This window comes from Pipistrellus kuhlii, unplaced genomic scaffold (genome assembly GCF_014108245.1).
Source record: "Pipistrellus kuhlii isolate mPipKuh1 unplaced genomic scaffold, mPipKuh1.p scaffold_m20_p_9, whole genome shotgun sequence".
NCBI lineage: Eukaryota > Metazoa > Chordata > Mammalia > Chiroptera > Vespertilionidae > Pipistrellus > Pipistrellus kuhlii.
Window position 1 is genome coordinate 31,784,026 of NW_023425595.1, and position 13,952 is coordinate 31,797,977.

The 13,952-nt window shown below is 41.3% G+C and overlaps 1 protein-coding gene across 13 annotated transcripts in view; it reads right to left on the reverse strand.

The window, feature by feature from the left end:
• The window catches only part of STIM1 (stromal interaction molecule 1), a 169,305-nt gene that overhangs the window by 5,370 nt on the left and 149,983 nt on the right, over nt 1–13,952 (reverse strand). For 4 of the 13 annotated variants that reach the window (XR_004986280.2, XR_004986279.2, XM_036427959.2 and 1 more), the window contains exons 7-12: nt 12,557–12,734; nt 5,926–6,093; nt 5,319–5,419; nt 4,804–5,039; nt 3,289–3,381; nt 1,256–1,322 (exon numbers count right to left, since the gene is read on the reverse strand). Coding sequence is in view for 9 of the 13 variants with exons in the window: in XM_036427959.2 (XP_036283852.1) it covers nt 1,256–1,322; nt 3,289–3,381; nt 4,804–5,039; nt 5,319–5,419; nt 5,926–6,093; nt 12,557–12,734 (843 nt within the window). In the remaining 4 variants the exon portion in view is untranslated. Of the gene's footprint in view, nt 1–943; nt 1,323–2,687; nt 2,738–3,288; nt 3,382–4,803; nt 5,040–5,318; nt 5,420–5,925; nt 6,094–12,556; nt 12,735–13,952 lie in introns of all 13 variants that reach the window. The other 9 variants (XR_004986282.2, XR_004986281.2, XM_036427960.2 and 6 more) reach the window with 4 other exon arrangements.

Here is a 13,952-nt window from a genome sequence, read left to right on the forward strand (position 1 = left end):
TCTTGTCCAAGACCCCTAACCATGTTTACCCTCTTCTGTTCTCTAATTCCAAGTGTTCTCACAGACTCCTCCTCCTTCACCCCTCATGGCCAGGACTAAATTAATCCTCTCCTCCAACCCCTAGTGGTCTACTACAATGACTTCCAAATTCCTGTTGTTTCCTCCGCCTTTTCTTATTTAGTCCACTAATATGTTATTTCTAAAATGCAATCTCATCAATTAACTTCCCAGTAGAAACTCTTTTGCAGTTCTCTGTCTCTTTAAGGGTAATGGCCAAAGCCCCTAGTCATTCAGAGCCCTTCATCATTCTAGCCTCATTTGCTACCCCTTCACACCAACACATGTCCAATGTTCTAACCACAAATACCAGATTCCTTTGAATTTCCAATGTCTCTGCACGTTTCCTCAGCTTGGGATGCATTTTCTCCTTTTACTGCACATTAGATGTTAGCACAAATGCCATCTCTTTTGTGAAGTGTTCCACACACTGTTAGTCACTCCCTCCTCAGTACCCCCATAGCACTTAGCAGATTGTTCCATAATTATTTATGTACCTCTCCCAGGTCAGACTGTAGTCCTTGATGACTGAAATTGTTTATTATCATCTATGAATTCTCATGCCCAGCAGAAGCTGGCACAGAGTAGGTATCATTAAATGTTTGCTGAAGTAAAGGAAGTGAGGTCTCCACTGAGATAAAGATGTAAAAGTTCATAGTTTAGGCAAAAGTGCTACAGGACCATGAGGGAGGGGGTTAGATTCCGCAAACCCCAAACACAGAAGGAAGAAAGGTGTGAGGAGTTATGCTGACCTTAAGGAATCTCAGGGCTGAGAAAGGACACACTGCACACACACCCATAGCTGACCAAGCAGCAGTCAGCAGGCAGAGGCCAAGGTAAAGGCAGCAGAAAGGGAAGGAAGGGAAGAAAGAGAGACAGCTGATACCCCAAGCTCTCTGATTGCCCAGGCATCACAGTGGTGCTGTCACAAGTGGGTGAGTCAGAGGAGGGATCCATCTGGAGAAAATAGGAAGTGCTTTGGTGGTAATAAACAGGGTGGACATGGATGGTGGTGGTGGTGGCGGCTGCAGTGGTGGTGGTAGTGGTGGTAGAGGAGCAGGAAGAAGGAGAAGCAGAGGCAGATGGAGAGCTGGTTCCATGGCCTTCAGAACTGAAAGACTGTCCAGATGAAAGGCTGCGCATTCGCCGCAGAGATACCCGGCTTGTCAAGAAGTGGCCAGCCTCACCCTCTACCAACCTCTGAGATCCCAGGCCATGCTGTGGTTCCGTCAGGCGCTGCCGGACACTACTTTGCAGGCTTGGGGCTGCAAGGAAAGTGAAGACAATATGAGGAAGGGCCAGCCTACTTTGGGCTAGCAGGCAAGCAGGTGTGCCCATGGAGAAATGCCTGCTGGAGACCACTCTGGGCCTCTAGTGCCCCCAAACCTCCCACCAGGGGTCCTGAAATGGGGGAATTGAAGACAAGGTGCCTGGGTCAGTTTTAGTGGCAATTCCAATGGAAAGTGACCAAGGGCCAACATTGCTATAAAGGGCTATGACAAAGCAGTTAGTGGGAGGACACAGGCAGGACAAGGTAGGATAGGGGTTAGGGGAGAGGTTCGGGAGAGCACTAAGAACCAACCTTTCAGAAAGCCAACCTCAGGAAATAATTCATAGTTTAGACAAGGATTTATAGACAAACATGTTCATCACGTCATAATTAGTAATTGTGTGAAAGCAAACAAAAAGGTGGAACAATGAGACAATGATTATATATCCAGTTACTGGAAGATAATATACCTATTAAAAATGCTATTTATGAAAAGATTTTAAATGCACAGAAAAATGCCTATTAACCAGTTAACTGCCATGTGTCCAAAACGAAAGCCATCCCCACACGCCACAATATTTTGAATTTAATTAAAATACATAAAAATAAATATATTACTCATAACTTGCATGTTCTTGAATATTTATTTTCAGATAAATTCTCACGAAAAATAATTTTAAAGTTGGTCAGGGCTGCTGCTTAGGGAAAGCCTTTTTATTATTTTTTTATTTTTATAGATGCACGTAGCGTGTGGGGAAGGTCCTCTACTTGCATCTACAGACGCTTATGGCGTACAAAGGGTTAAAATGCTCAGGGCAAACCAAAGGACACAATATTTTTTATAAAAGAAATACCTTGAACTATGGAATACAAAAGATTATAGAGTTTGAAACTAGGCCTTTCTACTTCTAGCTGTGACCTTGAGCAAATGACAGTCCTATTTTAATGCCTAATTTAAAAGTCCTGTAAGATTGTCGTAAGGCTTCAAGTTAATGTATTTAAAGTACCTGAAATGGTTCATGGTACTCAATAAATGATAGTGGTTATCATTATCTTGACCACATAAAAATTATTTTAAAATCTCACAAGAAGACTGAAAGAAAAGACGCTCATAAATGGTGGGACTATGGATGCCTTTTTTTGTGCTCATGCTTACTCTTTTTACTACTTGAATTTCCTCTAATAAACATGTAAACAACAAAGAACCAGCTCTTGAGTCACTGCTGCCAAATCAGGCTCTTGGAAGCTGATGGCCACCATGCCCAGTGAGGGGGTCTACTTGGGCACCAGTAACTCAGGAATGTGCTAGAGCATACCCCTTGGGCTTACTCCCAGCCCCAGCTGAAAACAGAATTCACACCTTTGTTTTTTTCTCCTCTACCTTGATAGATGGGCTTCCCTGCCTTCTCCCTAAAAATAGGAGAAAGGGCCAGGTTATAAGGGTGGCAGAAACCTTAGAAGGACCACCAGGGAGAAAGCAAAAGTCCATGGTGATGGGCTGGGGAGGCAGGGCTTCTATGGCTGGTGGCCTTCAAGGCATCAAAGCAGAGTGGAAGAGGAAAAGGAAGCATGAAATAGGGAGGGGGAAAAAAAAGAAAAAAAAAAGAGAGAAACAGAGAAATAAGGGAAAAACATAAAAAAGAGAAAAGAGGAGGATAATCTTTCCTTCCCTCTTTCCATCCCAGCCCAGCTGGAAGAGGGGCCACCAGGACTCTGTCTAGCTGGGCTGAAAGGAGAAGCCTAAGCCTTCCATCACCATGGGTGTTCTCTCCAGCCTTCATCTGAGCAGGCTGGTTCTTCTCACCCCCGAACCTCTCCCTGCAGTTAGTAGGGACAGTGCTTATGGAATTGAGGGAGCAGGCAGGGGAGTGAGGCAGGCAGGAGAAGGGGCCCGTGGAATAGGAGTGTTGGTTTAGTCCCCAAAGTTGGAAAAACAAAAGCCCCAAAGGGGATCCTCAAACCGGGGTATTTCCAGAGGGACTGATCATCCGAGCCGGCGGATGTTGAGCAGAGAGAGCGGTCACTGAACCTACGCCCCATCAGCCAGGCAGCATCTAGGGTCCAACAGCCAGGCCAAAAGGAGAAGAGAATCTGGTTTACAGAGGGCTTTAGCTTGCCCACCAATGGGATAAGGGAAGAGCCAGGGGGCAAGGGGTGGGTAGCTCAGAGCTAACGATGGGCCCTCCCAACCCAGAGAACATAGGAGCCTTTAGATTTAGATTAGGGGTGTCAAACTCAATCAGAGAAGGGGCCAAAATCTAAAATCCAGCCTAAATCGCGGGCCGAATGGTTACTGAACAGTCATAAACTGTCATTGTGATGGAAACGTAGCGGAGTGCAGTGATGACAGCGCGGTGCGGGCCACATTGCAAGGCCTGGCGGGACGGATTTGGCCCGCGGGCCTTGTGTTTGACACATGTGATTTAGATCAAGGATCAGGCTCTGCCTGCCAGTGATCCTAACCTTGTTGCCTTTGAGTAGAAGCCCTGAAAAGATATCAGAACAGGGAGATAGAGAGTCTTGGCCAGAGGCAAAGTATCATTGAAAATTTTACCAATAAGTCCTGTCTGGAGCTGGAATCCATCGTGATTAAAGAATCTGGATTTCTAAAAGTAAGCCCCTAACCCAGGCCCAGGTTTTTACCATCCCTTCTGCCCCCATGGGATATGACCCGGAATAACAGCTTTTTATTTTTTATTTTTTATAAGGCTCTAGTCTATGTATCTAAAATAACCTCTGATCCAGAGAAAACCTCAACTGGGCCAATAAGGGTTAAGTTCCTTTGTTCACTGAAGAATTCCCACATAGTTCTGTCTCTTTCAACTCTGTTCTACTTAGCTCTTACCACTCACAGAGGAGACAATGGAAAGGAAAAAGACCCAGGACAGAGGGTGGGGAGGTCCAAGAGTTCAGGTGGAAAACCAGACGTGCTTGTGCAGGAGATGTCACCTGGACAAGAATGTCTTTCTGGTTTGGGAGATTTAGGGCTATTTCACTTTAAGGGACTGTTGCTTCCTGGGGTCTCATACAAAAAGCCAGAGAGGAAGAGACATTCTATTAATCTACATTAGCAATTAAGAATAATGTATATAAAATGAAAACAAATTAAAGCAATAAAACAAATGAGTTAAACTAAATGCCATTTTCATATCATTAACCACTAAGGAGATGATTTTTACAAAGGCAGATGGGGGAGGGCAGTGGTAAATAAAGGGACTTAAAAAGCACAGAGTGAAGGGAGACACACTGAATACAATAAACCCAGAAGGGCAGACAGCATAAAGGAAGGAAAAACACTGAAAGGACAACTAAAAAGGAATGTCTGGTGACAATTGTGCTTTAACTAAGGTTATGAATTGAACTATCTTCCTTGGTATCTGCTCCATGTTCTGTTTAAGCATGGCAATGGCCAATTACTTAAACCCACATGTGCATCAAAGACTCCTTCCCTCATCCCCACCCAAGAGATCACCTACACTGCATGGACAAGGGTGACACAATCTCCTCATCCATGTCATCCACGTCGTCAGTCATGATGAAGTGAGCAGGGTTGTGGCGTGTGCTGCCCATCCAGTTGGGGTCTATGTTGAGAGCAGCCACCAGTGAGTGAATGCCAGGGTTATTGACAATCTGGAAGCCACAGAGGATTTCAATCTGCTGCCAACGGTGCAGGCGCTCCCGCAGAGCTGCTGTCACCTCACTCAGAGCTTGCCTGAGGACAGATAAAAGAGAATTGCAGGCATGGGTTGGGTGTGAACTCCAATAGGAATGAGGTCTCTTAGAGGAACAACTTGAGAGATATGTATAAATAAGGAACACAATTAAATCATAAACTTAATAGCAAGATTAGAACTAGATAAGGCCTGGGACAGGAAATCAGAGCTGTCCTGATACCAATGAAGAAGTAGAATTGGAGATGAAAGCCCTGTACATCCTCGAATTCTGAGATTGGGATGGACACCTCCAGAGCTGGGCAAAAGGAGCTACTTACTTAGCCGTTAGGATTTTGTGATCCACATCATCTAGGGAAGAGCTGTGGGCCACGTGGAAGGTGCCAAAGAGTGTGTTTCTCTTCTTTTTTATCTTCTCAGCCTGCAAAGATTAGACCCTCAGATTAAAAAAAAGCAGGGATTAGAATTTGAGGAATATCTTTCTGTAGTTGGGTCCTCCTTTTATCACAGCTTAGGCTGCACAAGAAAAAGGTAGAGAAGATGGGAAAGGAAAAGGAAGACAAGGGGAGGGAAAGAGTACAGGAAGAAAAAAATTAGAGGAAACAAGATAAGCGAAAGGATCCCCTGTCAGTACCCTAGCACCAGGAGGATGCTGCTCCAGTGGGTCTATGGCTGGCAGTCTTCCGTAAGCCTGACTCCATTTGCTGCATTTTCCTAGAAGGCAAGAGGGATACCCCCACATCCTCCTACCTGCTCCAGAAGCTTAAAGAAATTATTAGAAGCTGTCTATTAGGAAAAGAAACAGAATCCAGCACTAGGATCTCTCTTTGTCCAACAGTAAAGATAGGGAGAGACAGAGAGAAGGAAGAAGGGCAGGTGAAAGGGAGGGAGGTGAGGAGAGGAGGGCAGCATGAGGGTATGCCTTACCCCCTCCTTGGCCACCAGCAGCTGTTTCTCAGCACTTTGCTTCTTGATGTTGTAGTACTGCACCTCCACCTCATGGGTCAACTGCAGCCACTTCTGAAGGGCATCTGGAGCGTACCAGGAGCTGTGTGACTCTAGCTCCTTCTCTGCTTTTCTCAAGGCCTCCCGAACCTGTGCAGCCAAGAGGACGTAAGTCCATTTATTACTACTAAGACCTCTCCAATGCCTCTGTATCATACTTCAGAGTTCTTTGAAAAAATAATTTTATTGATTTCAGAGAGAAAGGGGGAGGTAGAGAGAGATAGAAACATCAATGAGAAGAGAGAATCATTGATCAGCTGCCTCCTGCACACCCTCTACTGGGGATCAAGCATGCAGCCGGGGCATGTGCCCTTAACTGGAATTGAACCTGGGGACTTTTTAGTCCGCAGGCCTAGCTCTATCCACTGAGCCAAACCGGCTAGGGCAGAATTCAGAGTTCTTAATCTGCTATCTTATATGAGCTTTATAATTCTCCAAAGAGGGAGAAAGGGCAATGATTATTCTCTGTATTTTATATACAAGGAAGCAAACTCAAGAGGAGGAACTCAAGAGGAAGAAAGTAACCTACTCAAGGTCACACTGAAAGTAGAGTAATCCCCCTTATCCACAAGGAATAAGTTTCAAGACCCCAATGGGTGCCTCAAACCATGGGTAGTGCCAAATCCTATATTACTATAGCTTTTCCTATATGAACATACTTTGTTTTTTGTACTTCACTTTATTGCACTTTACAGATTTGGTGTATTTTACACATTGAAGGCAGACACTCCTCCAGCAAAAAGATTACAACTGGCTTTATTGCAGTGGTCTAGAACCAAACCCACAACATCTTCGAGGTATGCCTCTACACACAAACACTTCACAGCTTCTTTTGAGCATATCTGAATTGCCAGCATCACTACTCTTGCACTTTGGGGCCATTAGGAAGAAAAATAAAGGTGACTTGAACACAAGAACCATGATACCAGAGCAGTTGATATGATAACCAACATAGCTACTAAATGATTACTTGGCAAGTAGCATAGACAATGTAGATACACTGGACAAAGGGATGATTCATGTCCCAGGTGGAATGGAGTGGGACAGCACAAGATTTAATCACACTACTCAGAACTGTGTGCAATTTAAAACTTATGAATTGTTTATTTCTATAATTTTTCATTTAATAGAGTTGAATTGCTTTAGAAAGCAAAACCTCAGGTAAGAGGGGACTACAGTAGCAAACCAGAACTCAAATTGAGGTTTTTTAGCTACCAGACTAGAGCACTCTTTCCCCACAATAAGTGCCTCTCCTGGTCATGCAGCCAACCTCAGTAATCTTCCCTCTCACTTCAGGCATAGGTCAGCCCAATGAATAATCATCTTCCCAAGAGTTAGGGTCTGTGCTTGGACCTCAAGACATCACAATGTGGAAAAAACAAAAAACCCACTTGATTAGGAATTCAGAAGACTGGTTCTGGTCCCTGGTCTGTCATTCAGCTAGCAGTATGACCCTGTGCTTCCTAAACCAGATCTCAATTCAGTGTGAGGAAAGACTTCCTGGATCTCAGCAGAGAGTGAGCTCTCCATCAGGAGAGTTATGTGAAGATCTCATGTCATAGAGACCTTAAAAATGATTGCTATTCCAGAAAAGAATTGACTTGAATGATCTCCAGAGTCTCCTCCACCCAGATGATTCTCTCACTGAACAGGCAGATAGGCTTTGAAGGGCACTCTACAAGGTGAGAAGACAAGAAGCATGCTTACACCTAACAATGAGCATTGCCACAGAGACCAAGACATGGACGGACAATGTGTAAGCATAAATATCCTCACTGACTTCTCAGCAGGATCATTCAATGAAGCTGACAATCACAAGGCACTCAAATGAGAAAGGTCTGAAAATACATACCTATAGTACACACATTGGATGAGTTTCAACTCACTCAGATTACCAGTATAAGTTTTCTACAACTCTTCCATCTGGACACTGACCTTCAGCTGCTCAGAATCCGAGCAAAAAGGTATTGACAGCCATCTTACTGTGCCCACATTCAGCCAATGGGACAAGTATCCCATAGCAAGCCTGAGGTCCTCTCGACAGCCTAAAATAGGCCAGGAAGGCCTTAACTAAGGACAGAACATCTTTATTCCTTAGCGAGCTAATAAAGTCAATCTTCCCTTGGATTTTGTTCCTTGAAAAAGAAACTATCAAATGACCCACTTCTGCCTTTGTATACTTAAAATGAAGGATCTATCTTAGAGTCTAATACACCAAGTCTACAAGTATATGATCAAGTTCTACATTAAAAGCATTTTAAGGAATAGAATAAGCTAAGAAGGGGAGAACGGAGAAAAAAAGGAAAAAGAAGCCAAATAGACGGGAATGTGGTAGTTGGGGAGGCATACAAAAGGATTGGCCTAACAGGCTCAAAAACTGTTTAATGGGAGAAATAATTACAAAATAGGAAACAGGGAATGAGGATATAGGAGGCAAAGAGACATACAGACATATCTTGTGCACACAATTAATAACTGCCTTAAGGAGAAGAGAACAGAGAAGGGCTGGGACAAGTCAGAGTTTACAGTCCTATTCTCTTATTCTATGCCTGTGTTTCTCAACCTTGTCACACACTGGAGTCACCTGGGGAGCTTTAAAAATGCTTATATCTGGACTATAACCCAGATTCTGATTTCACTGAACCAGGATGTTGGCTTGATAATCAAACAACTTTTTATGTGATTCTAAATTGCAGCAAAGTTAACCACTGATCTATGTGCTTTAAAGTATTATCACCTTACTTTCACTTCCACATAGAATGCAGAAGGTCATGTTAAAAGAATAATTCTGATCAAAAACAACATCTGGGAAAAGCTTAGTATAAGTTATAAATTTTTAAAGGTAAATTGTTATAATTATTAAACATTTCAAAGACATAGAGCTTAGGAGCAATAAAGAATAGGTCATCAGTTACCAAACTGTAATCCAAGGATCTCTGAATGTTCCCAAGACCCTTTCAGAGCATCTTTAAGGTCAAACTATTTTCACAGTAATACTAAAAATTATTTACTCTTTTCACTCCCTTTCTTTCACAATCGAACTGTGAAGTTCTCCAGAGGCTGCATGATGAGTGATATCACAACAGATTAAATATAGACATTAATAATAAGAAGCCTGCAGCATATTAAGCCAGACATTTAAAATAATTGCAAAATTATTTTTAAAAATCACTCTTCTCATTAAATTATTTCTACTTTGGAAAACCTAGTGATTTTTCATAAAAATGCAGTATTTGTGTTAACATTTAAGGGATTTAATATTCTTTTAAATTAATAAATATTTTTTAACTTCCCAAGTTTTAATTAAAAAAAAAAAAAAACATTTGAAAGATGTCCTTTAGAAAGAGAGGAAGGAAGAGAGACAGAAAGGGAGGGGGGAAGAGAAAGAGGGGGAAATAAATTGGTTTGTTGTTCCACTTATTTACATATTCCTTGGTTGTTTCTTGCATGTGCTCTGAGCAGGGAACTAACCTGCAACATTGGCATATCCGGACAATACTTAACCAATTGAGCTACCTGGTCAGGGCCTCAGTTGTAATTTCTTACCGGGTAAACAGCAACATATTGCCCCCCATGAAAACATTCTCTAAGGTCCTAAATAATTTTTTAAGAGTAAAAGGGTCCTGAGACGAGAAAGTATGAGAACCACTAGATTAGATGAACTAAAAATCCAGAGAGGGAAAAGCCTTTCTAGAGGGAACTGACAATTGCCATCCATTTTCTTCCCTGAAGACATTTGATGATTCTAGGTGAGGACTGAGAATTTGGTCTGGGCCAGGCAGAAGGACTCCACTGGGAGACAAAGAAACAGCTTAGCTTTTGTTTATAGTAGAGAACTAATCGAAAAAATTGGAAATTGAGGGGTCCCCAACATACACTCAGCTTTCTTTGTTGGGCATTTACTGAATCCCGGAGCTGTGCAGGAAAATAGGTACCTAGGCCAAAGAATGAAACAAAATCTCCCATATTTTCATAATGATTAGGAGGCAAAATATTGCAAGGATGGGACCTGCTTCAAACACACAGCCTTCCCCTAAAGACAACAGCAAAATTTTGAAGCTATGAGGAGCAGAAGGTTAAAGAGCTAAGTTAAAAATTTCCAAGTTGCCGAAACCGGTTTGGCTCAGTGGTAGAGCGTCGGTCTGCAGACTGAAAGGTCCCAGATTCGATTCCGGTCAAGGGCATGTACATCAGTTGCCGGCACATCCCCAGTAGGGGATGTGCAAGAGGCAACTAGTCGATGTTTCTCTCTCATCGATGTTTCTAGCTCTCTATCCCTCTCCCTTCCTCTCTGTAAAAAATCAATAAAATATATTAAAAATAAATAAAATAAAGCCAAAACATAATTTAAAAAAAATCTCCAAGTAGCAGAAATGAAATATCTCATAGTCTTTCAGGATTAAGAGAAAGAAATCCACCAGCTCTCATAAAAAGTTAGGAAAGAACTTGCCTGAGACACTGTGACAAACACGTGCTAGACCAAGTCTTACTAAAACTACAACCCAGTTCCAAAAGAGCTCAATCTCTGATTAACTTGAGGTGATTAATCCTCATCCTATATACCTAACAGATGAAGGGAAACCCTATATCTGATGGAACTTAAATCATCTGGAACCTCTATTTTTTTTTTTTAATATATGCTGTCTAGACTTTAATAAAAATAAATTACTAGATATGATAAGAGGCAGGAAAATATAACCAATAATCAAGATAAAGAATTTCTATAAATGATTCAGATATTAGAGTTACCAGACTAGGACTTTAAAATAAGCACAAATGGAAAGTTAAAGAACAAAACATAGAAATTTTAGAAAGGGAACTAGAACTATAAAAGAATAAAATGAACATTCTAGAACTGAAAAATACATTATCTGAAAGGAGGATTCCACTGAATAGCTTAAATAGTGCAATGTTCACAGCAGAATACAGGATTAGAGAATTCAAGGATAGATCAATAGAAAATAATCAAACCAAAGCATGGAGAGAACAGAGCTGAGCCTAAGAGACAAATAGAATATAGTTAAAAGGTCAAACATATATATTGGACTCCCAGGAGGAGAACAGAGAATGGAACAGAAGCAGTATGTGAACACTAAAGAAAATGTATATTTTGTAATTTTTAGGTAAAATGCTCTTGATATTGTTAAGGTCAAATTGAATAATCATGTTTAAATATCTTATATCCTTATTGATGTTTTTGACTGCTTATTATTGAGAAAGGTATGATTAAATCTCTCATTTTTACCATGTACTTGTCTATTATCCTTCTAGTTTTTTCAACTTTTGCTTTATATATTTTTAAATAGGTAAATCCAAATTAAAGATTGTTACATATTACTGCTAACTCACACACTTATCATTAAGGAATATGTTTTTGTCTCTAAAATACTTCTTGCATTAAAGTCTACTTTTGCCTAATATTGATATATTACCTCTGCTTTACTTTGCTAAATGTTTGTATCATATATCTTATCTCCTCCTTTTGCTTTTAACTGTTTTGAACGTTTTTTGGAGGGAGAGGGTGCAGTGGAATGACAAGCTAACATGGAAATGCAAAGAACCAAAAAGAGCCAAGGCCATCTTGAAGAAGAATAAAGCTGGAGAGTCCCAAATAAAATGGTCAATAAATTTAAGAAAAGGTGTTCAATATTATTAGTCATTAGGGAAATAAAAATTAAAAGGACAATGATATACCACTACATCCATACCAGAATGTGAAAAATTAAAATGCCTAAAAATACCAAGGTTGTAACTCAACTACAACTCTCACATATTGCTGGTGGTAGTATATATTGGCACAACTTTTTCAAAAAACTGTCTAGCAGTTTCTAATAAAGCTAACAGAAATAAGTGCTATGCCCTCCAAGAGACATGAGCAAGAAGGTTCAAAAGCACTCTGATTTACAAGAGGCAAAAAACTGCAAACAACGCAAATGTCCATCAAAGGAGAACAGATAAATGATAATAGTAAGCAATGATTATTACTCAGCAATGGAAATAAGCCAGAAATCACTTTATGCAATAACATAAATGACTCTTACAGACATAATGTTGAAAGAAACCAAACACACAAGAATATATACCATATAATGCCATTTATATAAAGTTCAAAATCAGGTGAAACTAATCTGGCTTAGAGATTATAGCCATAGTACTTTTGGAAAGAATTGTGACAGTTGAGAGGGAAAGGCAAAAGTGAGCCTTCTGGGTGTTTAAAAGATCCTGTGTTTTGATCTGAATGGTGGTTACACAGGTATATGCACAAGTAAAAGCTTGCCAGCTGTATACTTATAATCTCTACACTTGAGTCCATGTAAATACCTCAATTAAAAAGGAACAAAATAATTGTTCTCACCTGTTACCCACTGTTCTTTGAAAATCACAGGGACTATTTTTCCCCCCCAACTTTTCCATTATTCTTACTGGTAAGAGTCTAGTAACTCTTCAAGATATTCTTTGAGCCATATTTCAAAGTCCTCACACACGAAACTTTTCGTACAGACTTTTGGGCCCTGTCCTTACCCATTGTGTCCAAGAATGTGTAGTCTCCTACCTGCTCCAGCTCCTCCTCAGCATATTTTTGGCGACTCCGCTCATTTTCAGTGCCCTCCCGCAGCTCCTTCAATCGCTGGGCTTCCTGCTTGGCAATGTTGATCTCATCTCGCAGCTTCTTCTCCAGATGGACCTTCTCCACCTCCACTGTGCGGTGCTCCTCCTGGGCCTTGTGCAGCCTGGGGGGCGATGAGGGAGCTGGAGGAGGCCAGGCAAGGGGTACCAGCCACCACGCCATGAGTCATGGCATCAAAAAGGAAACTGAGGGCTCCAGCACTCAGCACATATTCTCCTTATTCTGTTGATTCTCTGGCTCTAAGTTAGTTCAGTGTCAACAGAAACCAGTCATTACCACAATTCTTATACTGGCCATCTGTTTGCTGCCAGTAGTACAGTCTGTGAAGCTAGGTTCCCAGGTATTTGAATCCTTCCTCTAAGGAGTATGACATGCTAAAATTATAACAACTGTTAGTTTATGAGATATTTCACATCTGTCCTTCCTGCAGATAATGATATATTGTATCATTATCAGCTTAAGACAGGCGTGGATATAAAGGCTTGGAAAGGGGGAGTAGTAGAAGCGAGACTAGAATTCCAGTCTGTATGATTTAAAATTCCATAGTTATTCCCCATTATACAAGGGTGTCTGGAAGGTTCAATATAAGTGTAGATACCCTGCAAGCTAGACCAAAGATCCAGAGAAAGCTTGATGGCTGAGTTATAAACAAGGTGGAGAGATTTAAGTAAGGTGAGAAAGGAACCATTGAGCTATCCAATCAATGCTTGGACTCATGAAAACCTGTTACCAGAAACATAGAAAAATTAAATTCATACCAAAGGGGCTAGGGAGAGCTTGGGAAAGCTCCCTGCTTCTCCAAGGCCTGAGTTTCCTTCCTCAGTATCTTCCATGGTGGGTAAGATCTCAAGAGCATCAGTTATAATGAAAATATATCCTCTCCCCGCCCACACATTCCCTTTGTTCACTGGCAAAATCTTCCATCCATCCAAGTAAGCCTCCTTCCTTCCTCTCATCTTTCTTCCATCTACCTATTTATATTCATTCATTCATCCATTCACTCACCAAGTACTTTCAGGTGTCTACTAAATGTCCAGCCCTGTGCCAAGCCCTAGATATCTGGTGAGGAATTAGAAAACAGTCCCTGCCACGGAGGCATTAATTATCTAACCTAATTTAGACAAATAGATAACTGTACACAATGTAATAAGTTCTACAATAGGTAGACATACGAGGTGTGGCGTGAGCCCAAAGGATGGAGTGATTAACTCCACTGAAAGGGTCAGGAAAGGCAAAGCATCGGCTACAACCCAGCAGAAAGAGTAAGATCTGCTAATCCCTCTGTCAGGTCTTCCTACCTTAGTAAGAAGCATCAAGTTAC